The 25,516-nt window shown below is 38.1% G+C and overlaps 1 protein-coding gene across 1 annotated transcript in view; it reads left to right on the forward strand.

Moving 5' to 3' along the window:
- The window catches only part of ATRNL1 (attractin like 1), a 778,070-nt gene extending 752,581 nt beyond the window's left edge, over window positions 1–25,489 (forward strand). Inside the window, exon 29 of the mRNA XM_047826276.1 lies at window positions 23,285–25,489. Coding sequence (XP_047682232.1) covers window positions 23,285–23,409 — 125 coding nt within the window. The 3' untranslated portion in view covers window positions 23,410–25,489. The remainder of the gene's footprint in view (window positions 1–23,284) is intronic.
- Window positions 25,490–25,516: the final 27 nt, after the last annotated feature.

Consider the following 25,516-nt stretch of genomic DNA (forward strand, 5'->3'; position numbering starts at 1 on the left):
ATTCACAAAAATAAACTCAAAATGGATAAAGGACCTGAATGTGAGACAGGAAAACATCAAAACCCTAGAGGAAAAAGCAGGAAAAAAACCTCTCTGACCTCAGCTGCAGTAATTTCTTACTTGATACATCTCCAAAGGCAAGGGAATTAAAAGCAAAAATGAACTATTGGGACCTCATCAAGATAAAAAGCTTCTGCACTGCAAAGGAAACAATCAACAAAACTAAAAGGCAACGGAATGGGAAAAGATATTTGCAAATGACATATCGGACAAAGGGCTAGTATCCAAAATCTATAAAAACTCACCAAACTCCACACCCGAAAAACAAATAATCCAGTGAAGAAATGGGCAGAAGACATGAAAGACACTTCTCTAAAGAAGACACCCAGATGGCCAACAGGCACATGAAAAGATGCTCAACGTCACTCCTCATCAGGGAAATACAAATCAAAACCACACTGAGATACCACCTCATGCCAGTCAGAGTGGCTAAAATGAACAAATCAGGAGACTACAGATGCTGGTGAGGATGTGGAGAAACGGGAACCCTCTTGCACTGTTGGTGGGAATGCAAGCTGGTGCAGCCGCTCTGGAAAACAGTGTGGAGGTTCCTCAAAAAATCATTATGCTTTTAAAAAATCACCTTTGTAACCTTAGAAGAAAGCATTAATAAAAGAGGGAAGTCTTTTAGTCAATATCATAAAAAGTCATATAGACTCAATATTTTATAGAATATGTCACTAAAATTGCAACCGAAAAAAGCTCTAAGAGAAAAAATGAGTATGATAAGAGTTGTCAAAATATCAGTACTTCTTTCCATAAATGATGTATATACAGGGGATATTTAAAGATAAATTGCCTGTGAACGAAAACGAGAAGAATAGCACAATCACAGAAATGGTTATTGAAACTATCTGAAATTCCCTGTGTTCCACACTATCACATAATGATATGGCTGTCGAAGTTGCTCACACAATAAGATAGCTTTAGAGAAATTTTAGCAGACCTCTTTGTGGTTTCACAAAAGGAGGTCCCCGAAAACTTAGACGATGGTTTAGATAATGCAATTATTTAATCAAGAATGTCAAATACCAGCCATCACACCACCTGCTTTTTAAGGTAATGGAAGCCAGGAATGAAAGGCGTTATTTTAAAAAGCAGAGAAAGAAGAACACACGACAAAAAGAAGAGGAAAAAATGATGACACACAGCCGAAAGGAGATGTGTGTGTATCATAACTGCACGGTATTTTTTCCTCAACAGTTTATCTGCAAACTAATATGTATTAAAAGATAAAAAAGAAAACTTTAGAAACTAGCAACCTTTTCTTTTTAAAGGATGAGGTAAGAGACTCCAATGACAACATGTTTTAAGTTAAGGATCTTTAGTTCTTTCACGCCTCCCACCAGGTTTCCAGGTTTCCCTGAATTGCAGTTTGAGAAGACATCCCTCATTTACCTCCTAGCCGACGCTGTCCCTTATGGTTAAAAAGCCCCAAGTGACAAGTGCCACCTACGTGTACCGAGTAGCGATACCAGAAGAAAGAGAACATGAATAATCCTCATGCAGTGTCTGATTTCCTAAGTGGTGTCAGTATAATATATTGGCGAGTCCCCTCATTTTGAAATGGAATTATCCTAAATGTAATAACCTTTCTATAACTCTGCATTTTCACGTATTGTAAAATAAAAACAGGTTAAATGAATATTGTCGAAATTCAGGGTTAACCAAAACTTTTTGTGTTTCAACCTTCTGAATGAAAAGTATTTCTTAAACACTAGACGGCTTCCCTACCCCAGTGATTTTGACTCACCTAGAGTAGAGGGGTGCAGATTTGCTTAGCTGATTGAGCTACCGCCAGACTCACTACGCAGGGCTGTAGGTCAAGTTGGTGCTGGACGAGAGCCTGAAACTTCTCCGAACCCAGTCTCACGAGCTCGCCAATATGTTGGCACTAAGATTTACTTGAAATGGAAAAAGTCTGTGGATATACATAAGCAGTTTAGCATTGCCTGTCTTTGGGAAAATATTTTTATTTTAATCCTTATTTTTTAGAGAAACACCATAATGTGTCAACTGGGATTTATATGTTTTACTAAATAAACCAAAATCCGGAGTGGTTTGTCTGTCTGTAGCCATTTAGCTAAAATTTCACGTCATCAAAATTTTCTGAAGGTAAATAGCCCATCGAAATTAAGTACACTTTAAGATAAAATAACATGACCCCTTTACATATATAAATAAGTAACCTAGATAATATTCTTTCTTAATAGTCTGTAAAGATTATCTCTAGCAAAAAATATTCTTCTCCACACTGGCGTATGTGGTAGTATAAGAACAGATTTTATTTATTTATTTTTTTGGATGTTTAAAAGTATGCTTTTGATATAATGTTATTTATTTTTTTTCTTTTTTTTCAATATATGAAGAACAGATTTTAAAATTCAAGAATTAATAAGAAAATAAGAAGTAAGGCAGTCTCTTTCATGTGAAGAATAAGATCTAGAAAAAAAAGTTGTAAGTTAAGAGAAGAAGAAATTAGATTTACTTCTACAGACACAAAGACTCAACAGAGTAAAACTCATTTAGAGATTTTAGCACAAGGAATACAAGCCGTGTGTAATAAGTGGACACGTGGGTTATTTTCTTCCTATCTTTAAGATAATCTGTGTTTCTTTACCCCGCAGTAAAGGGAGAATGTGAATAATTTCCATAATTCAATGCAACATGTGAATTACAAAGAGCTATTCAGTATTTTGTTAAGATCATTCTGTAGGCACTTGGAGTCTTTTTTGTTCAGAGCCTTTACTTAAGGATTGAAATCCTTCTAATGATGGTGAAGTGGTCCCATGATTTAAATTATTTAAATTATTATATGCACATCTTCATGCAACCCAGCAATTAATGTATCTGTATACACACAGATATATATATATATATATATATATATATATATCCACATGTATAAAACGTATGCAGTAGATCAAAAATTAGAATTACATTTCATTCAAGGTGATTAATGGGTTTCAACATTCGCTAAGAATATTGTGATTGCTGTTGCCTTCAGTAACTTCTTTTGTATTTTCTTAATAATACCAAAATTTAAATTAAAAAGCAATAGAAGGCAACATAGAAATACCTTTTTGTGGTCTAAGTAGGGAAGCCTCTTGCAAGCAGCACATAAACACAGGAGTCATAGGGGCGCCTGGGTGGCTCAGTCAGTTGAGCGTACAACTTTTGATTTCAGCTCAAGTCATGATCTCCAGGTGTGTGAGATTGAGCACATGTTGGGCTCTGCACTGACAGAGCGGAGCCTGCTTGGGATTCTCTCTCTCCCCGTCTTTCTGCCCCTCCCCCCCCCAAGATAAATAAATTAACATTTGAAAACCATAGGAGTCATAAAGATGATCTATAACTTGAACTACATATGAAAGCAAGTTTGACGCTAGGAGAAAACATACAACCAAGTAAAAAGACAAATAGCCAAATTAAGAGAAATATTTGCAATACAATATACTGCTGTTGAATGCTTCTTTATACAAACCTTTTCACAGTGATACAAACTTGAAAATGTATTTGACAGTATTTCATTGACTTGTCAAAAGAATCAGTGCACCGTGTAGGTGTCAGGAATAGTTTCAGTGCTATTTTCATGCTATTGCTTAAAAATCTAAATTCTGTAATAAGTGTTTCGTGTTATGATTCAGCATCATCTCTGAGCTCAAACTACAGTCTCAAAACCACAGGGACAAGAAGTGGCATGGTTCAGGGGAAACTGAAGCCACAGTAAGGCAAAATTAGTCCTTGAATAACTCGAACTTTTTGGTGGTTTCCAATGGAAAAAATGAAAATAATCCCTCCTCACTACTCCGCCCCACGGATAGTTGGGGATACTGAATTGTTCTTTCCCCAGTTGTTAAACCAGGGGATTTCTAAGATTCCTTCCGGGTCTGAAATTCTCTGGTTCTATGACTATTCCTGTTTTATCATTACATCTCATTTTGCCGAAAGAAGGTTAAATCGGTAGTCTCTTATCTTACATCTATCTTTGTGAGAAAGAGTAAAGAAAACCGAATTCAGTTTCTTCATGATTAATGCATTCGTCAAATTCTTTCCAAGTAGCAAATTAATTTATTGTGTTTTTTCATGAATGCAAATTAAAGCTTCACCAACTATTGTGAAACTTAGCAGTCCTTTTTCATAAATTAAATCTACCTGATTTAATGTTAATGAAAGGGACTATATTCAAATACAAATTTTAATAACTTGGGTGGAAAGAAAATCTTAGACTTCATAAGATTTCCTTACATAAAATTCATGTAACTTGAACAGAAAGTCATTAAAAAGTAATTTTCTATATTGAAGCCTGTATTAATTACCTTGTATAAAACTCTGAAAAGTTCTTTAATAAATGTCTGGTCCTATGTGTCCTCCAGAAGGAGAATTGTATATTGATTAGTTAATTATCCCAAACCAAGGGCCCCAAATTCAGTTTCTGATGATCACTGTCTTACCTTTTTCCTTGTTTGAATTTCTCATCAAAAGCAGAAGTAAAAAAGTTGTGTGTGTGTTTTGTTTTGTTTTGTTTTTCGTTTTTAGAATAAGGGAGTATTTTGCTTCTGTTCATATGGATAATACAGAGTACCAGTATAAATTTAGTACAATATTTTGCAATTTGTTGGTTCTTTGGACTTAATCTATAACTTGATACAGATATGTTTGTGTTTGTGTGTGTGTGTGTGGAAAGCATCTGTACTGGTAGGATCAGATTTTAAGAATGATTTTAGAAATATGGCCTGTAAGCTTGATTCTTTCATAATTATAAACAATGTCTAAATTCACTTCAATAGGATTTTAAGAAGCAAAGGCATCACCAAACTTACTAAATCATTGTATTCTTCTTTAACATAACTATCCTGGGAGCCCCATTTGGTAGAATACTTACCAGAATAACATGAGAGAATCAAAATCAGTATTTTCCTTTGCATTTATATCATAACTGCATTTGTGTTTGATTTTCGCTCACTTCACCAAGGAGAAATTTCAACTTTTGAATTGACTAAATAAACTATAGGGGCTAATTCATACTCACATTTTTAAAAAGGAAAATTTTGTTAATGCTAAGTTTGATTACATATATTTTGTACCGGGATTTAGGAATTTTGTGTGAAATAGTAAAAGTACCTTTTTTTATATTAAAGTTTGCGACATTTACTAAATTCAAAAGGCAGTGTCAGATTAGACTTAATGTTCACTAATTCTAGGGCTAGTCATTTACATTGAGAAAGGGAAATCTAAAACGTAAAACTTTGACACATTCTGTCTGATTTTTATGTCACACTGAAGTGATAAGAATCGATAGAACACTGAGATTAAAGCTGAAATGCATCCAAAATCTTTCTGGCTCCTCATCTAGGAACCAGAGAAGTACCAAGCAGGAAGGAGCCCATGCCTGAGTAGGTCAGACCATCCATCGTTTTACCCAGCTTGCGCTAGCCATCGTGATTGGGTTTTACTTTAAGAGGAAATGAACTCATGGAGAAGCATCATCGGCTTCCTGTGATGAACACATGTAATATTTTCACCCACTTCTTAAGTATATCTTGGCGGCCTTCACATCTTTCAAAATGTCAGCAGTGATTAGACTACATTATGGGATAATTAATATGAACTTTTATCTCAAAGCTAATTTTGAGTAATACGAGAACAAAACGCATGTCAATATATTAAAGATGGAAAGTTGAACAGACTGCTTTTGTATATAAAAATACATTTTTTCTCTTTTCAAATGTCAGTCTAATATAAATGTTTGAGGAAGGTTAAATAACCTGTAAAGGAGTATCTTGTGAAGTTTGTGGTATTTTCTAAAATCCTTTCATAGAATATGGGATAGAGCCTTTCGTATTAAAATATTGGTCATTTTCAGAAGTTAAGGAAATATCTCCTCATGTATCTGGATCCAGCGGATGTGACTGTGGTTAATTAACTATGTCCATTTCACACTTTCATACCAGTGCTCCATATTTTAAAATTATCTTCAAATGCAGGGCTCCTGGGTGGCTCAGTCAGTTGAGTGTCTGACTCTTGATTTCAGCTCCGGTCATGATCTCAGGATCGTGGGATCAAGCCCTACTCAGCCTCTGCACTGAGTATGCAGCCCATTTAAGGTTCTCTCTCTCTCAGGGTTCCTGAGTGGCTCAGTCAGTTTAGCATCCAATTTCGACTCAGGTCACGATCTCACATCTGGTGAGTTCAAGCCCCGTCTTGGGCTCTCTGTTGTCAGCACAGAGCTTGCTTCAGATCCTCTGTCCCCTTCTCCCTTCTCTCTCTCTGCCTCTCTCCAGCTTGTTCTCTCCCTCTCTCTGTCTCTGTCTCTCTCAAAATAAATAAATAAGCTTTAAAAAACCAGATTCTCCCTCTCTCTCCCTCTGCCTCCTCCCTTACTCCCGTGCATGCTCTCTAAATAAATACATAAATAAATAAATAAATAAATAAATAACTTCAGGTGGCATCCTGTGCCATTTCCTTCTTCTAAACCAGCCTTTTCCCTAAGTGGTTAAAATAACTAAATAATCTACTTCATCCCAGATTAGTTCTTAGAACTACTCTGGAGCCCTGAATCTGGCCCTGTGCTGAGTCAGCTTGGGATTCTCTCTGTCCCTCTCTCTCTAGGCCCCTCCCCCACTTGTGTGTGCTCTCTTGCTCTCTCTCAAAATAAATAAATAAACATTTTTAAAAGATAGTCTTCTACAAAAAAATAATAAAAATTGTAAAAGCAGGGGGGATTTAATGTACTTAATCAGTTATAAATAAGTCATTTATAGTTAGCCTTTCAAAATCTCCTTTACATTGTTTATGGACAAGTCATGAATACCATTTTAAATGAAAATTATAACCTGTGTTCTCCAACTTTAATAAGTAGGGGTTCAGAGTAAGGAATATAAAACCAAATCTGATTATGCATGTGTGTGTGTGTATATATATATATATATATATATATATATATATACATATATATATATATATATACATATATATATATATATATTCTGCACATGTGTGTGAATATCTTTAAAATTTTTATTATTAAAATATAGTTGGCATACAATGTTGTATTAGTTTCACGTGGACAACATAGTGATTTGATGATTCTAGATATTAGTGCTCACCACAATAGGTGTGGTTACCATTTGTCACCGTACAACATTGTTACAGTAATGTTTATTACATTCTCTATGCTGTATTTTTCATCCTTGTGTCTTCCAGTTGTTTTATAACTGGAAAATTGTACCTCTTAATCCCCTTCATCTATTTTACCTCTCCCCACCATTCCCTCCCCCTCTGGAAACCACCGGTTTGTTCTCTGTCTTTATGAGTCTGTTTCTGGTATTGTTTGTTTGTTTGTTTGTTTGTTTGTTTTGGTTTTTTAGATTCCACATGAAGTGAAACCATATGGTATTTTTCTTTCTCTGTCTGACTTATTTCACCTAATGTATTACCACTGTCTAGGTCCATCCATGTTGTCACAAGTGGCAAGATCTCATTCTTTTTCTATGGCTCAGTAATTTTCCACTATATTCCAATAGTCCAGTATATATATTCATATCATCTTTATCCATTTTTTTATCAATGAATACTTACATTGTTTCCATATCTTGAGTATTGTAAATAACACTGCAATAAACATAGGGGTGCATATATATTTTTAGATTAGTGTTTTACTTTCCTTTGGGTAAATAATCCCAGAATTGTGATTGCTGGAGCATATGATATTTCTATTTTTAATTTTTTGAGGAACCTCCATACTGTTTTCCATACTAGCTGCACCAACTTACATTCCTACCAATAGTGCACAAGGATCCCCTTTTCTCCACATCTTCACCAACATTTGTTGTTTCTTGTCCTTTTGATATTAGCGCTCTGATTGGTGTGAGGTGATATCTCATTGTGGTTTTGATTTGCATTTCCCTGATGATGAGTGATATTGAGTGTCTTTTCATGTGTCTGTTGGCCATCTTCTTTGGAAAAATGCCTGTTCGTGTCCTTTGCCCATTTTTATTCAGATTATTTGTTTTTGTTGTTTTGTTTTGTTTTGTTTTGTTTTGTTTCGTTTGATTTTGTTTGTTTGGTTGGTTTTTGTTTGTTTGTTTGGTGTTGAATTGTGTGAGTTCTTTATGTATTTTGGGTATTACCCCATATCAGATATAACATTTGCAAACATCTCTCATTCAGTAGGTTACCTTTTTGTTTTGTTGATGGTTTCCTTTGCTGGGCAAAACCTTTTCATTTTGGTGTAGTCCCAATATTTTTTTTCTTTTGTTCCCCTTACCTGAGGAAACATAGCCATAAATATGTTACTAAGGCCAATGACCAAGAGATTACTGCCCATATTTTCTTTTAGGATTTTGATGGTTTCAAGTCTCAACATTTAGATGTCTAATCCATTTTTAGTTTATTTTTTTGTATGATGTAAGAAAGTGGTCCACTTTCATTTTTCGCATGTAGCTATCCAGTTTTCCCAGCACCATTAATTAAAGAGACTGTCTTTTCCCATTGTATATTCTTGCCTCCTTTGTCATAGATTAATTGGCCATATATGCATGGGTTTATTTCTGGGCTCTCTATCCTGTTCCATTCATCTATGTGTCTTGAAATAGATATACTTTTTAAAACCTCATAGTACCGTACCTCTGCTCTACTTTAATACTTTCTTAGATTTAATTCCGCTAAAATGTAAGTTTCTTTTCTTTATTAAAAATCTTTTTTTCCCTCTAATTATGGGAACTCATCAACCACTGGGCTGAAAGTCAGCAGCAGCTGGATGGTGAACTGGCCCCTTGCCCAGACCTCAGAGTAAGACTAATTTGAAAATCCTTTACAGAATGCAGCCCAGAGTCTGCTGCTCAGAAGATCCTGCTCTAATCAACCATTGATCATAAGAGATTTCCTTTATTGACCTGAAAGCAAGTTTCTTCATCTTCCTGCCAGCTAAGGCACTTACTGAAAGTAGGGAGATATAATCCAAAGTGAATATGCCTAATAAAGAAGGCAAAGCCTTCCATCTCTTCTCACAAATGACATTCCGATTCTGTTGCTAGTGGGCCTTCTTCAATGACATGTATGAATAAGAATTTCTGTCTCCATCCATCTCTTAACCCATTTCACTGCCACCCCGTGAAGAACCTGTGGTTAGCAGATATCCCTTCTACAAATACACTTGGCAAGTCACTTAGGAAACTGTAGTCAGGGATTGTGGAACAATATATGGGAATTCTCTCCGTGTCTGCAGATACCTCGGAATGAATGCAGGGAAATGTTTATCCCTCTGGATACATCATCAGAAAGTTCCAGATCATTCTCAAGTCAGCTCCCTCTATGATTTACCTGCCTGTAGAGTTTGAAAGGTTCCCACTAGTGCTGACTCTTTGTGACACTTCTCAATTTACAGTAGCTCAGAGGACCCTTTGATTGTTTCCAAAGGCAAAGTGGGACAAAATGACACTTTTTTCACTCAGAAGGGTCAGCATTTATGGGACATGCTCAGTCAGATTCTCAAAATTGCTTCAGAGAATGAAGATTTCTTTTATACTAACTTCTGATAGATTAAAGGAGGTCATTTAAACAAACTACTTCCCCAAAGTCCCTGTTTTGAATTGCTGGAGAGAATGTGCACTATCTGGGGTCTTGGATCACTTGGCAAGCACCAGAGGAGTGGTTTGGAGTCTGTTTTGGGAAGTACACTGTCCAACTACATTGCCTTTTCCTTCAGCAAAAGAGATTTATCAAGGATCAATTTGGCTGCGACACATCTGTTTTTGTTAAAATGCCTTTGGCCATTAAGTTATCTGTAATAGCTTTTGGTAAGGTCTGAGCAATTTATAATAATATTAATGGAAAAATCATGATTCTATATAGCATTTTTTCTCTTCCGTTTTATCTAAATGGCTAGAAGTGGAGATTTGCATAATTTTACCTAGTTTTTTCCCTCCCATTTCTGCAATGATCTGAGAGTTTTGTATAGAAGGCATTAAATTGATGCTGTGAACTTAGAGGAGTAGAAACATCACCTTGGACAATACTAAACTTCATATGTTTTTAGTTGATAGCTTGTCTTTTAATACTCATTGTGGTATATATGTGTTATGTGATATTTTAAATTTGAGTCTATCTACTGTACTCTCATGTATTCTTATATAAATGCTACGGAAAGCAGCGTGATTCACAACACCACCCAACACTGTTTAACCTTGATTGACAATTATAATCTAGTTTCTTATAAATAGGTATCTGAGCTCAAAAAAAAAAAAAAAAAAAGATTCGTGTTTTTGTGTTGACTCTGACTTTGCACGGATCTCCAGAGAGAGAGAGAGAGAGATCAGAACATGAAAGGTAAACTGATTTTTCCTTTTGGGAAGTGGTTCATTCAAGACCTGAAAGAAGCTTTGGATAGGACTTCCATAGTTGATTTAAAAATACTCAGTGTCTCCAAAGACATTCAGGGAGAAAGGAATTGCTGATGCTTTGCTGCCAAGCAAGTGTGGTAGCTGTTTCAATTTTTCATCAATACTGTACCCACAGCCACAGATATTAAAGCCCGTTTATAGACAGTGTTGACCAAGGTACTGAGCAAGATGCTCACTAGTGTGGCTCTCACTGTTTGGGCATAAGCACGTCAGGCCTTAAGGGGAGCAAGGTGGCACCATGCAGGACACTCTCCGCTGGGCCACCTTCTCAGACAAGAGATTATTTATAGTTACACTGGTGCCGCAGTGGTCCCTCCCTGCCCTGCATTTTACCCATGCTCCACTCACTGTCTTCTTTGCGACTAACCATAAGGATTGGAGAAACCTAAAGAGGCCAGCCTATACTTCTGACTGCCTTTAAGGTAAAACAACACCGAGACTTCTGATCAGAATTCACTTCCTTAGCAGCACACAGCACCGCGAGACATCCTTTAATCCTCATTCAAGTCCTATTTATTGATTACCTATTTTAGACGACGCATTGGGATATAAAGATGCGTAAAAACATAGCTCTTATATTCAAGGTGCTCCCAGTCTTGGAGGTAGGCAGGGTTAAAATACAAAATTGTACTATAACATAAAGGGTTAAAAAACTAAATTTAAAATGAAATCTGTTTGGTTGCCCAGAGATTTCTGGGCAGGTTAATCCCACCTGATCTTGGACACTGCCATTCTCCTGACCTCCCTGATATGAAACTTAGAGCCAGTTCCTTGATTAGTGTTATTGGCATCATAGAAGCCACACCCATTGGTCAGTACAAACCATACCTGCCAGTACTGGTGAGGTTCTCACTCTGGTAGAAGTGTGTCCACTCCCTCAAAGGTCCTTAACCAGCCAGAACAGATGCACGTTTCCGGCAAGGAAGTCCTTGGACCTATCCAGTCCCCTGACTTCACAGTGATGCTCATGGTATCCTACTCTGCTGCCACTCAAGAACATGTACGACAGAGGGGGCTCTCAGTGGTGTCTGGGTCCTTGCTGTTGGCCCACTCAAGAAAGGCAGCTGCAGTCATAAATTTGTAGAGCCTGAGTGACCTTAGGAACCACCTACTCCAACTTCCTTCCAAGAGAAACCTCTCAAGGGACATTCTGAATTTCAGATCAAGAAAGGCTTGGAAGCCACAAACTCAGCTGGCTTATCGTTGTCATGGAAGTTTTTGGCTATTTGTTGCAAACAGAAACAGCATCCACAGGTTATAACTAGTCTCTGACTAGTTTTCTTACAGAGTCTGTGGACAGTCTCTGTCCTGCCTTTCTCTTACCTCTCCGGATATACTGTCTTCTCATGGGCTCCTCTCCTCCATTGCCAGTGCTCTCCTCTCGGTCCCCCCTCCTTCTTATCCCGTTCTTTCTACCAAGGGCAGACTTATCCACCCCGGTGGCAGGGATCTGCACCTCCCTCCCTGGGGAATAGTACTTGCGAATGGCATTGGGGCAGAGTGTCATGGGCTTTCCTACCCTCTTGTCTCCCACCTGCCACCTAGAGGTCAATGCTCAAGGCAACCATGGAAACCCCTGACTGAAGATGGCAGAATCCCCATCAGTCTTGGTCCCTGAGTAACTACATAGAGCAGATGCTGCATTCACTACCTCCTCCTTCCCCCACATGTGTCCTGACACCTCAGGATTGGATTTTACATAGTGAGAAATGAACTATCGTGTTCACCCGCTGATATTTGAGGCTTTATTGTAACAGCTGTTACCTATACTAACAAAGTCTTAAGATGCCATCCGTGTAAAAACCCTGGGTATCTCAGGGCTAGACTTTATTCCTGAGCTTCCCACCTGCATTTCTAGCTAGATATCTCCACTATGGTGTCCCACGGGTCATCCAATCTCAGTATGTCTAGAACTGAACAAATTGGCCACCACCTTCCTTGGATATACTGTTCCTCCTTCATATACCAGTGAGTAGAATTGGTATGCACTTGGCCACTCAAGTATGCACTGGCCACGCTCTCTCTCAAGCCAGAAAGCTGGGAGTTGTTCTAGATCCCTCCCTATTTTCATCTCCCATATTAGTCTCTCCTAAAACATCTGTCCTGTTCATTCTTTATCTCTCTCTCTACTGCCATTTTCCTGTCTGGTTTCAATAATCATAGCCTTGTCCCCAACTCCCATCCGTCTGTGCTACCGCGAGGGGTGTCTCTTTGAAGTAACGATCTGGCTATGCCTCTCCACGCCTTAAAATCATTTCAAGGCTTTTTATGTCTTGCAGATTAAACATCTGTTTCCAAGTTTGGTACCTAGGGCTGTCTCATGGACCCCCTTATGCTTCCCACTCCCTTCTTTCTCACTAGTCTCCCTTTTGAACCTGCGGTACACTCGTAGCAAATGCCCTGAAGTTGCAAATGCCCTTGCTCTCCATGCTGGTGAAGTTCTAGTTCCCTCCAGCCAGAATACGCCACACTGCTCATGCCTGTGCTCTTCTTGTGAGTAGTTCTTTCTTGTCTTTCAAACCTCAGCTCAGAAACCACCTCCCCTGGGAATCTGTGATCTCCACCCCCCACCCCGCCCCCAGGAAGTCTCCTCTTGACTTTTTTCCCCTAGTGCCTTGGGCCTACTTCATAGAATTTGTCTCGGTGTGATTATTAGCAAATGTGGGAGCTCTTGCATGGTTGCCGAGCTTGATGCTGTTTGATAATGACTCTTTGACAACAACCACCCTCAACCACACTAGCTGTAATATACCCTCAACACATGTTTATTGATTTAACCTGTGTTGTCGTCCACTCCTATCTACATAAATGGGTAAAACAATGCACATCGTGTGCTGAGGGCAATGCCTGGCATAGAGTAAGCATTCAGTCAATGTTAACAGAATAGGGTTTTTTTTTTATTATTATTTTTATTACCATCAGCATTAATTAAAGCCTTTGATCTTAACTGATTTCACACCCCTAGCAATTTTTGAATTGGGTTTTTTTCCCCCCATTTGGTTCAAAATCATTACTCATTTATACTAAAGTAGAAAATTCCTTCTAATGGTATAAACTGAGTAGAATTCAAGTCAAAGAATTGGGAGGCTTGGTCTCAGGTCCCACTACTACCACTAACCGTGTAAGCCTGAACTAGTCACTTCATCGCTCTGTGCCTCATTTGGGCCATTGGGGAAGCATAGATAAAAAGAAGTTTCTGGGACATCTGGGTGGCTCAGTTGGCTAAGCATCCAACTCTTGATTTTGGCCCAGGGCATGATGTCATGTGAGATCAAGCTGTGCATCTGGCTCTACACTGACAGTGCAGAACCTGCTTGGGATTCTCTCTCTTTCTCTTTCCCTCTGCCCCTCCTCGGTTCATGTACTTGCTCTCTCTCTCTCTCTCAAAATAAATAAACATTTTTTTAAACAAAGAGCTTCTGGACACACTTCAGCAGAATAGTCTTGAGAAACAACCTAGATACTCAATGTAAAAGCATTTATTAACTCTAAAAAGTAGGGAGGGGGCGCCTGGGTGGCGCAGTCGGTTAAGCGTCCGACCTCAGCCAGGTCACGATCTCGCGGTCCGGGAGTTCGAGCCCCGCGTCAGGCTCTGGGCTGATGGCTCAGAGCCTGAAGCCTGTTTCCGATTCTGTGTCTCCCTCTCTCTCTGCCCCTCCCCCGTTCATGCTCTGTCTCTCTCTGTCCCAAAAATAAATAAACGTTGAAAAAAAAAATTAAAAAATAAATAAATAAATAAAAATAAAAAGTAGGGAGAAGTTCATTGTTAGTAGTATGTCCAATAATACAAGCAATATTAATGTAAACAATGCTTTCACTATTCAGTGTTGTCATTCCTCTATTTTGCCATTATCATTTTCAATTGTTATCATATTCTCTGATGAATGGGCCACACATATAAGTCATCTCTACATCTATGAGCAAATTCTCAATTTTATTTTCCAAGGTATCAGAATAATTCTGGTTTGAGGACTAAACATAGTACCACCTCACTGTCAATGTTGTTCTATACTGATGCTATCTGTGAGTCTTTGAGTCCACCTTTCCATCAAATTTTGTTCTTTATTTGGCATTCCACACGGTAAACATACTAGTTGTTGAATGAATGAATGAATGAATGAGTGAGTGAATGCTATTAATGGATAGAGGCAAAGCCTTTTTTTAATATTTATTTATTTATTTATTTTGAGAGAGAGCAAACATGAATGAGGGAGGGGCAGAGAAAGAAGGAGAGAGAGCATCCCAAACCATGAAATCATGACCTGAGTCCAAATCAAGTCAAATGCCCAACCGGCTGAGCCACCCAGACACCCCAACAAAGTCTTGGCTTCCCAGTGTTTTGTCAACTGCTTCCTAGTTGACTTCAAACTTCTCACTTGATGATGATGATGATGATGATGATGATTGACATTTTTGAGATCTTATGTGTCAGGCACTTTCCTAAGCCCTTCACATTTAACCTTTGCAATAACTCAGTCAAAAAAAAAAAAATACATGAGTTTGATCCCCTATAATGGAAGCTCCATGGAATATAGAATCTTTTGTGTATTTTCTGTCTCATCAATTGCTAAATTCTTAGAGACTCAGAGCATTGCCTGGCATATAGTAGGCACTCAAGAAATTATAGTTGAATGAAGTGATTTGCTCTTCAAACACTTTCTTGATACTTTGGAGTTTTTGTACATTTGCAATTTGATTGTGATTTCTTACTAGTAGTAGTAGTAGCTGATTTACTATTGAAATTATTAACTATCTTTTTATAACACTTTATAAAGTATTTTCACATATAATCTCATTTAATTTAAAGCAAACAATGACATTTTACTACTAGAAACGCTAAAATTCAATGTCTCTCCCTAGTGGAAAATAAAATATTGCCATTATTACAAAACTGCCATAGTTTGATTTTTCCAGTGATCAGTAAGCACTTTAATTAATTCGAAGATGATTGGGGCTTAAAATTAAGAATTATCGTATATCAGATTTTTTTTAATTGAAGGAAGAAATTGCTAGAAAATATTTCCCCAGTTGGCTTAGGATGAGGGAATTCTCAGTTGGAAAGTACTTAACATTACTTAGCAATGTGGAAGGGTAGCTGCAAGGCTGATGCTTATAATGTTTGTGCCTCTAAAAAAAAAAATCACAAAATATTTTAAATGAATTAATAAGATTTTTACTAGGTAATTAAAATTTGAACTGATAGGATCTAAAAGAAGCTTTACTTGTTGAGAAGCATGAGGATTTGCATTACACAATGACTTGAGACAATAACGTCCATGATTTACTCAGCATACTCTTACCAATCAGAAAACAGTCCATAAACAATTTAGGGAATGCTTGGCAATGTTCTAGAAGGTGGCATCTGTGGTGTTAGCAGTAGGATTACATTTCGTAAAACTTGTACCATGTGTCTTTAAGTGAAATTTGACAACATTATGATGTGCTAAAGGCCAAACAAAATCGTATAACCAGAATGTATTAACAATTTGTCTTTAAGTATTGGCATCTCTAGTTGCCATTGGTTTTTAGTAGGTGAAGGGAAACATTTCTTTAAACTCTTCAGACAAATATGACTAGTCCATTTGTCATTCCAATGTTTTCAGTACTTGAAGTGTTTCAATTTTGGTTCAACAGTGTAACCTTTGGAGTTTTGCCTAATAATGACTTCAGTTGCACTGGCCTTCCAACAGATCAATTAAAGTGGAAATGCATATTTTCTAATTATGCATCCAGCCCCACTTGCATCTTGGCAAGGGTGGCCACGCCGAATGTTAAATGAAGTCTGCACAATAGCTAGCGTCAATGCAACATCAAAGTTTCCCAAAGTCACTTTCTTAATCATGTGAAGAATAGCCAAGACTCTGATCAGTAGCATGTAGCTGTATACAATCAGAGGGAAAACATTTAAACATCCCAGCATGGTATTTCCATTTAAATCTGATTACAGTGAAATAAAACTGTAGCCATTAAAGGTTTAGAAGAACTACAAATACAAGCCGTAAAAGAAGACAGATAGTAAATGAGGTAGTAAAACATTTCAGCAGGGCAAACAGTTTACAGCACTCATTTAGGTCATCCCGAAGCAGACTGTGCAATTCACTGCAGACCTTGCACCATTCCCTGAGCTCCACTTAAACCTGCAATTAACCTTTCACGCCTAATGAAGCTGTTTTCCTGGAAAATTAAAATATATAGTGGTGCCTGCTTTTACACAGACTTGGGAGGAGAACATTTCAAAATGAATGACTTTTCTGAGGCTTTGTTCAAATGTAAAATGGAAGTGCTATGTTTGTGTATAAAGTGAGAATGTTCTTTCCAAGGCAATTTCACTTGATGTGCAGTAGTTTATTACTGTACTTATTAATTGTTCTGCATAATTGTAAAAAAAACACACATCAGTAATTTTATGATTAGATTGTTACTGCTGGAGTCTACTAATACCATTTCCCTTCCATTAGGAAAAACTAGAGTTTTACTAAAGACAACTCGATTCCTGCCTGATGTTTCTCCTTGGTGGTTTTCATTGCAAATTTAGTGGTTTGAAAAGATATATTTACCATTTAAATATTTAGCTGTTAGTCATTTGTATTGCTTTCTTTGTAGGGCATGTCTGCACGTGTTTATTGAGAGCCTTAATTCTTAATTATAGAAAAAAAAAAGTCGTTGTTATTGTTTTTCTCTGAGAGTCCGAGGAAAGGTCTGATTTGGGTATATCTTCTGTTTATTTACCAAATATCTGTTGTAGCTCTTGGCATCCAAATCAGTAACTACTAACTTGTGCCCCTGTTCTGAGGGAAATCTACATGGCCCCAAAGGAGTCTGCCTCCTTCATAGCTTGCCCTGCCCTGTCATCCAGAGCAGCCACGGGTGATGTTCCACGTTAGCAGGAGCTAGTTTGAAAAACCACAAGGCCATAGCAAACGGGACAGGAAACAGAAGATGGTACCTTCTTTCTTATGAGGTTTATAATTCAGATTTAAATAATCTAAATGTCATAGTGTCTGGTGTTTAAGAACTCAAAGTGCAAAAAGGTAAAGTTTATAATAAATATTTAAACCCCAGCATTTTTATTGAGTCTATGGGCATATTTTGATGTAAATTCTGCTAGCCTGCAGTGTCTGTGCATCATCTTGACATGGTAAATGAAATTCCTTTAGACCACCAGTCTAAAATAATGAATTGTTCCCCCAGTTAATTGTATTGCTTTGATAACAAGGAACTGTGCTAGGTCTAGAGAACACAATAAGTGGATTTCATCAGATGATTTGTGTGACGTTTTGAAAAATGATCTTCTGGAGTGACCTGATTTTAATGGAACGCAAACCGCAGGCAGCCTGTGCCACTGCATCGCATCCCACTGCAGGAAGGGCTTCCTCCTATGGCACCGGGAGCAAGAGGGCATCACCAGAAAACCTCTCCCTGGGTGGGGGGGGGGAAATTCCCAGGGGAATCTAAACGGGAGAAAGTGTTTGCCTCGAAGGGCAACATGGATAACTTATTTTTAAGTTGTTGTTGTTTTATTGATGCTCGTTAAAAAAAAAAAAATCAGGAAAGATCTCAAGCTACCTTTTTGTCTCTTCATCACCAGCGTGAAAACAAGCCAAGACCAACCAAATAGCAAGTGAGGCTATTTACTCAGAACTCGCTACACAGGAAGGGAGTCAGTCATCCACCATTGCTCGCTTGCATTTTGGCAGACCCTTAAAAATAGGCAAATGGGAACCTTTTATGGTGGAAAAAAGAGAAGGCTTCAAGCGCGCCCTGATGGGAAGCAATGGGCACCGGAAAGCCGGAGGCAGGTTAACTGGAAACGGATGTGCTATGTGATTGGTTAGAGGTGCATAGTTGCCTTTTTCTGATTGGTCCTTATTTGGAAGCAGGGACAAAAATTAGGGAAGTTGTCAGTTTTTAATCAAGTTGGGTAGGTGGGGCCCGTTGTTATAGGGGTAATTGTTTGACTTCCTAGATTGTTACTAGACTTAGGGGTCTGACTTGCCATCACATGGAGGGCTGGCTTCCTAGCCCGGTTGTTGCAGATAAGGGTGTGCTTGCATGAGCAGGTTGCTGCAGTTTGAGGGCCAGAGTTCTGTTTTTATCTTACGGTCTGGCCATTGTCTATTTATATGTTCAGTCTCTCACCAGCATGTACATGTTACATGCGGGGAGGAGTCATATTGTTTTTGTTGTTGTCTTTAAAGAGCTACTGAAAACTTTTTTTTTTTTTTTTGTAATCAATTAAGACGCCCTACAGGTGCGCCTGGGTGGCTCAGCCGGTTAAGTGTCGGACTTCTCAGGTCATGATCTCACGGTCCGTGGGTTCGAGCCCTGCATCAGACTCTGTGCTGATAGCTCAGAACCTGGAGCCTGCTTCAGATTCTGTGTCTCCCTCTCTCTCTCAAAAATAAACATTAAAAAAAATTCCCTACAATAAAGTGTAGTGAAGGGCAATGATAGAACTTTATCTTCTTTTAAAGCATCTTCCACACACTAGAAACCTCTGGAACAGTTTACTCTTGTGTCCAGGGCCTCTTGTAGGTTGACTGAGGATGTAGCAATTTCTGGGTGGTTGTTGTTATTTTAGAGTTCTCCATATATTAAAATATGCAGAAATGCAAAATCAGTAATAAACACCTATCCCCAATAATTCGACACTTAAACATATGCATGCAGTTATTATGATTATTATGCTGTTCAGAATTAAATTACAGTATTATAAAAAAGGATAACTCATGGTGTGCCACAGCTGTGTAGTCCTGTAAAGGACTCAAGCTTACATCTAAACGAAAACATCGTTTGGCCCATCAGGAGGATGAGAGCTGGGCGGTGGCCCTCAGAGTGTCCTCTGTGAGCACATGTGGTGGACGCTCAAACGTCACTGCCTCCAGGAGTCCAAGGTTTCTTGCACGCACATTGACATTTATGCAGGATCTGTAAATGCAGTTGATTGTTCCATTTTCATAGGAAAGAACAAAAATTTGTCAAATTAAAAATAAGCATGATTTGCAATTTTATTTGTAACTTAAGGACTGAAACATGGCTTATGATTTATTATTTCCAGCTGAATGTGTTTCCAAGCTTACAAATCATTAGCAAACCCAGGATATTTATGAGAGACACTACTTTAATTAGGCTTTGGACTGCAAATACCCTGAAATACAAAGGTACAGTGACAGTTTCGGATTAGCATAGAATTTCCTGTTTTGGCAACTCACACTGTTTACTTCTCTCCTGGAATGTATCTTCTGTAAGGAAGCAACATTTGCAGCCACGTGTAAATGGAAAAGTATTGTTTTTCAGGGCTCTTTTGGACTGGGTCATGCAGTGGTTTAATGAATAACACGATTTCGTATTGAGATGCTGTGATCATTGAAATTAGTGTAAGTGGTCTCCGTCTACATTAAAGGAGACATACATTCTTTGTCATATTTGGCTGTCTCTGGGTAAGATGGTGCCAGGAATGAAATAACAGAAGGTTGTGAATTATGACCGAAGTGTGCCAAGAGATCTGCAGAAACTTCAGGTCTGCCTGAACCGAACTTTCAGTTAGCACAACCCTGCTCCGTGATTCTTTTTTTATTTTTTTTTTAACTTTTTTTTTTCAACGTTTATTTATTTTTGGGACAGAGAGAGACAGAGCATGAACGGGGGAGGGGCAGAGAGAGAGGGAGACACAGAATCGGAAACAGGCTCCAGGCTCTGAGCCATCAGCCCAGAGCCTGACGCGGGGCTCGAACTCACGGACCGCGAGATCGTGACCTGGCTGAAGTCGGACACTTAACCGACTGCCACCCAGGCGCCCCACCGTGATTCTTTTTTTAAAAGGAAACGTGTGCTTCAGCTTCCTCTCCTGAAGAAATAACAAAATAACTATTTCCTACAGTAGAATGAGTGGTTAAAACGTCTTTGTTGGCCACTTCAGAAGTCCATCTGTGTTCTTCCAAGGTCAAGAAAGCGATTTTTATTTAAACTTTGAACCTTTGAACTTGCATTACCTCTAAGAAATTTGAGTAATTGTTTATTATCCTGAAAGAGCAGGTTCTTTAACAGCAACCCTGAAAAACTAAATATCTGAGATTGTCAGCCTAGCCCGTGATTACTGTAACTTTTTAGTCCCTTCCCTCCCCAGCACCATTAATTTCTCCTTCTCTACAAATACCTTCTCTTCTGTTTTCGAAAGTACCTAAAACTCTTTTTTCCCTTTAAAAAATATATGCAGGGGCGCCTGGGTGACTCGGTCAGTTGAGCATCCGACTCTTGATTTTGGCTCAGGTCATGATCTCACAGTTCATGAGATCGAGCCCCACATCAGGCTCCATGCTGACAGTGTGGAGCCTGCTTGGGATTCTCTCTCCCTCCCTCCCTGTGTCTCTCTCTCTCTCTTCTCCTCCCCCACCTGCATGCATGCTCTCTCTCTCAAAATAAATAAACATTTAAAAATATATATGTACTCAGATAATTCTATGTAGTCACACAGATTTCATCTGACCTGTTGCTTCCCCTGTGCACCAGTTCTCTTATTGCCAAATGGCTTGAGCATGGGACTCTTCCATGCACTGCCACATTTCCTCTCACCCCATTCCCCGCTTAACTTGTGGACTCCCTTCCTCAGTTAGGTATGGACATGACTCAAAGATCATCAAAATCTTCTTTGAGGAAATCGAATGGTCTCCACGTCCAGCCTCACTGCTGGCCCGTTAGGTCCCTCTGCAGACTCCTTGAACCCTGTCCTCCTTTGACTTCTACAATACTGTCCTAGGCTAGTGGACCCTCCCCTTACAGTGTCTGTTCCCCTTGGCATTTCTTTCCGTTCATAAGCCTCTGGAGTTCTACCCTTGCCAGGTCAGAGTTGAGGCTTACCTAGAATAGATTGACCCACAAGGAGTAAAACAATTCAGTGACATCTTACATAGCTTAAGATCCAAAGTGAGGCCTTTCTCTAAGAGCATCACATAGAGGAGATGTCTGTGAGGGCTCAGGGTTTGGTTCAGCTCTACTCAGTGTCAGGGCTTCAAGACCCTGGAGACAGGAAAATGAACCAAAAGTCCTTTAGTGACCTCTTTAAAACAAGCAGCCTGTTCTCTTGGTTTAGTATGGTGACTTGGCACATTTTGTTTTACTCAAGAATTATATGGGACTCAACAGAAACTAAAATGATTCATGCGTAGCTATGATAAACCAGGGTATCTGGTGGAGCCATTGCTTTTACAAGTTTAGACGGCATTTACTATCCATCAACATATTACCAAATGTTCTCCTCAATCAGGAGACTAAATGATGTCACAAAACAGACTTCTTTCAATTACCTGTGATAGCTAGAGACTTACTTTTGTGTTAATAGTCTGCTGATCATACTCAAGATTGTTTTCTTATGTGTACAAAATATCAAGTTGTCTCTTCCATGTCTGCTTGTGCATAACATAACTCTGCCTGGGTGCTTTCTTCTTAAAAGCACTTGAAAAAAAAGAGAGTGAATGACAGGCCACAGATCTGGAGAAAATATTTGCAAAACACGTATATGATGAATTGCTGCTATCTAAAATATAGATGAAATCTTAAAACTCAACAATAGGAAAACAAAAAGCTCAATTAAAACTGGGCAAAAGATCTGAACAGATACCTCACCAAAAAAATACGCATCTGACAAATAAGCATATGAAAAAAATGCTTAACAGCGTATGTTTTTACAGAATTGAAAATTAAAACAACCATGAGATACAGTTACACCTATTAGAATGGCCAAAATCCCAAACACCAACAACACCAAATGCTGACAGAGATGTAGTAGAATAAGAACTCTCATTCATTGGTGGTGGGAATACAAAATGGCAGAGCCGCTTTGGAAAACAGGAAGTTTCTTTCAAAGCTACAAGCCAGACTTACCATGTGATCCAATGATCATGCTCCTAGGTATTTATGAATTGTTAACTTACTTCTACATAAAAAAATTGCACATAGGTATTTATGGCTGCTTTATTTATATTTGCCAAAAATCGGAAGAAGTCAAGATGTCCTTCATCTTGGGTAAACAAACTGTGGTACATCCATACAATGTATGGATGAATGAATATTATTCAGTGATAAAAAAAAAAATGAGCCATTGAACCAGAAAAGATATGATTGAAACTATATGACACCCCAGAAAAGGCAAAACGATAGAGACATTTAAAAAAGGTTAGTGATTACCAGAGGCTCAGGGGAAAGAGAGAGATAAACTGGTAAAGCACAGGGGATTTTTTGGGTAGTGAAATTATTCTGTATGATACTGAAATGGGGAATACATGACATTATGCATTTGTCAATCCCCATAGAATGTAAAATACAAAAAGCGAATCCTAATGTAAACTATGGACTGGTTGATAGTCATGTATCAATAGTGGCTCAATTTTTCTTTAAACCTAAAACTGCTCAAAATTAAAAAAAAAAATCTTAGCACAATGGTTTTTATTCTATACACACAAAAACAACAGTAACACTGAAAATTCTTCATACATCTAATACAAACTTGTGTTCAGACACGGGAACTAAGGTGTGGAGTTACATCCATGGCTGCTTGTGATATTTTTGTCACATACTGAATTTAATTATCCAAAGTCAAAGTCAGTTAACTTTGTTAGATCCTTGTTCTTCTTCATGTGTGAAGTTCATGTGTCTAAGTTGAAGAACATTTTAAGTGAAGGGCACGGTACGTAATAACTTCCAATAAACAGCTAAATATTTGATGACTAAATATAAAACAATGAAAATAGGGTGCTAAGACACCACTGTCACTATCCCGGAAAGGTCTAGCCACGTAGTTGACTGATTTTCACCTTTTCTTCCAGGCCTCGCAATTGCCAGTGCCCTAATAGATATTTCACAACAGAAGCCTTCCGACAGTAAAGACAAGACTTCAGGAGTCCGAAATCGAAAACACCACCTCTCAACACGTCAAGGAACTTGTGTCTGAGAAACAGAAACGACTCCTGGATATTCCGACATGTTTGATTTTGTAAATGACTTCCATTCAGGCTGGTCTATGGCCTCAGTTTTTATGGAGGCAAACCTGTGTATAGTTCCAGAGCTCAAGTACACTTCCCTCCAAATGGGCGATGACTCAAGTGGCCAGAGAATGTCCGTGACTTTTATGAAAGTAACAGTACTGAGGGGCGACAAAGTCAGTTTTTACGACTCTCCTAGGCTTATCATAGATAACATTTAAATACTCCAGAAAAAGATGTATATTGTTTCTTAATGCAGATGGAAAATATGTGATTCCTATAAACCGAACTGTTTATATCCTAGGACTTTAAAGAAAGACATTTTATAATGCCTGAGTGATGAGAATTGTACAATTTTTGCCTCATAAGCAAACTTAAATCACTTCTATATGAACAGGAAATGAACAAATCGCAATGGCTTTAAATGCTGTTTTATCTCACTGTAAATGTAAAAGCAAGATTTTGATTTAGCGGGATGTAGGTAATGTATTTAAGTATTCCACATGACCATATCATGTCCGAACTCAGTTTGAGAATGGGACAGCTTCCCACCTAACTGGAACACAGACCAAAATGAGACCATTTGGATGGATGGTAAATGCAACTTCACAGGAGGTTTTATTAGAATTCCAAGTGAAAAGGACATTCCTGTCATCCACGCCAACTGCCTCACTCATTATCAGAGCTGATAGAGCATGGAAAAGCCTGTCCAGCAATCAATTTTTTCCCTCCTGCCAAAAACCCTGTAATACCAAACCTGAAGAGAGCTGAAATAGTTATTTTACAGTGTGCAAGCTTCAGCTCTGGTATGGTAATTTTTTTTTAATTGCTTAGGAGTCATTGGATCAGACCTAAATGATTCATCTGCATTTTTGTAAGAATGGATCAGCTTTGGTTGGCCTTCCTCTCCTAGCTGCTCGATTTTATCTACCTTTTACAAATATTATGGAAGTATTTTAGAGGTGACCCCTCCAAAGTTTTCACATGACCCAGGGTCCTTCTTGCCAACTATTCACTTAGACTACAAGTAGGGACAAGCATTTGTTGGCAAGCATCTACAGTATTCTTATTTCTAACATAAACACATTGGTGTCATGAGAGCAAGTTTCTAGTTTAAAAAATAAGTTCATCAATGCCCACATTTAGCATATTCTTCATGATTCAAACATGTGAGTTATGGCAGAAAGCAAAAATGGTATAGAACAGCCTTCACACTGGAACATAGATTTATTTGTGTCCTAATTTTGACTATAGTTCACTAGAACTCAGTAGCATTAACCAGACCTTGTTTGGAATTAACAGTTTCTTAACTGTAGTCAGGGTGACTACAGGATATGTGTAGAAAGCAGTGACAGAGAGACCCAAAGCTGCTTTATACAACATAGTTTTGTTCAATATGAAAGCCATTTACACATAATTGATGTTTAGTACTATATATGTACTTTTCATGTTCTTTGGATTTCTGGAAGGTAATGACACTTTACTGTTTACAGCTAATGCATAGTTACTTGCATGCTGTGGTTGTACAGTAGCGGAATATGACCCTATTGTGATATTCAATGTTTATTTCATAATGCCATTATACATAGTCAGCTTAATTTGATGAGGATCGAATGTAATATATAACAGGAATGACCATACAATAGGTAGTTGCATCGTATATAAGATTGCTAGGTTGCATCTAACCATGCCTATCACTGTTTTGATAATTAGACATTTATGAATTATAGTATATATTCTTTATGTTGGCATGATAATTTTGCTATTTTCTATGCGTTAAAAATAAGACTAATTCTTAGAGTAATTTTATCTATAGCCTGTGGGTTTTTTTGGGAGAGGGGTGGCAGTGAAGCTGGTTGTTTTTGCCTCCCTGTGATATTTTATCTCTCAAAAAAAAAAAAGGCAAGGAAAGTTTGTAAACGTCTCCTAGAAAAAAGATCAAGTAATTTTATTAGCTTCTTTTTGGACCCTTTAAATGTTGCTTTTTCTCCTGGAAAAATAAATTGACAAAACTGGTGACTACAAAAATATAATCATTTAAAAATAAAATGCCCGATTTGTTTAATTCTCTAACAG

This window comes from Prionailurus viverrinus, chromosome D2 (assembly GCF_022837055.1).
Source record: "Prionailurus viverrinus isolate Anna chromosome D2, UM_Priviv_1.0, whole genome shotgun sequence".
NCBI lineage: Eukaryota > Metazoa > Chordata > Mammalia > Carnivora > Felidae > Prionailurus > Prionailurus viverrinus.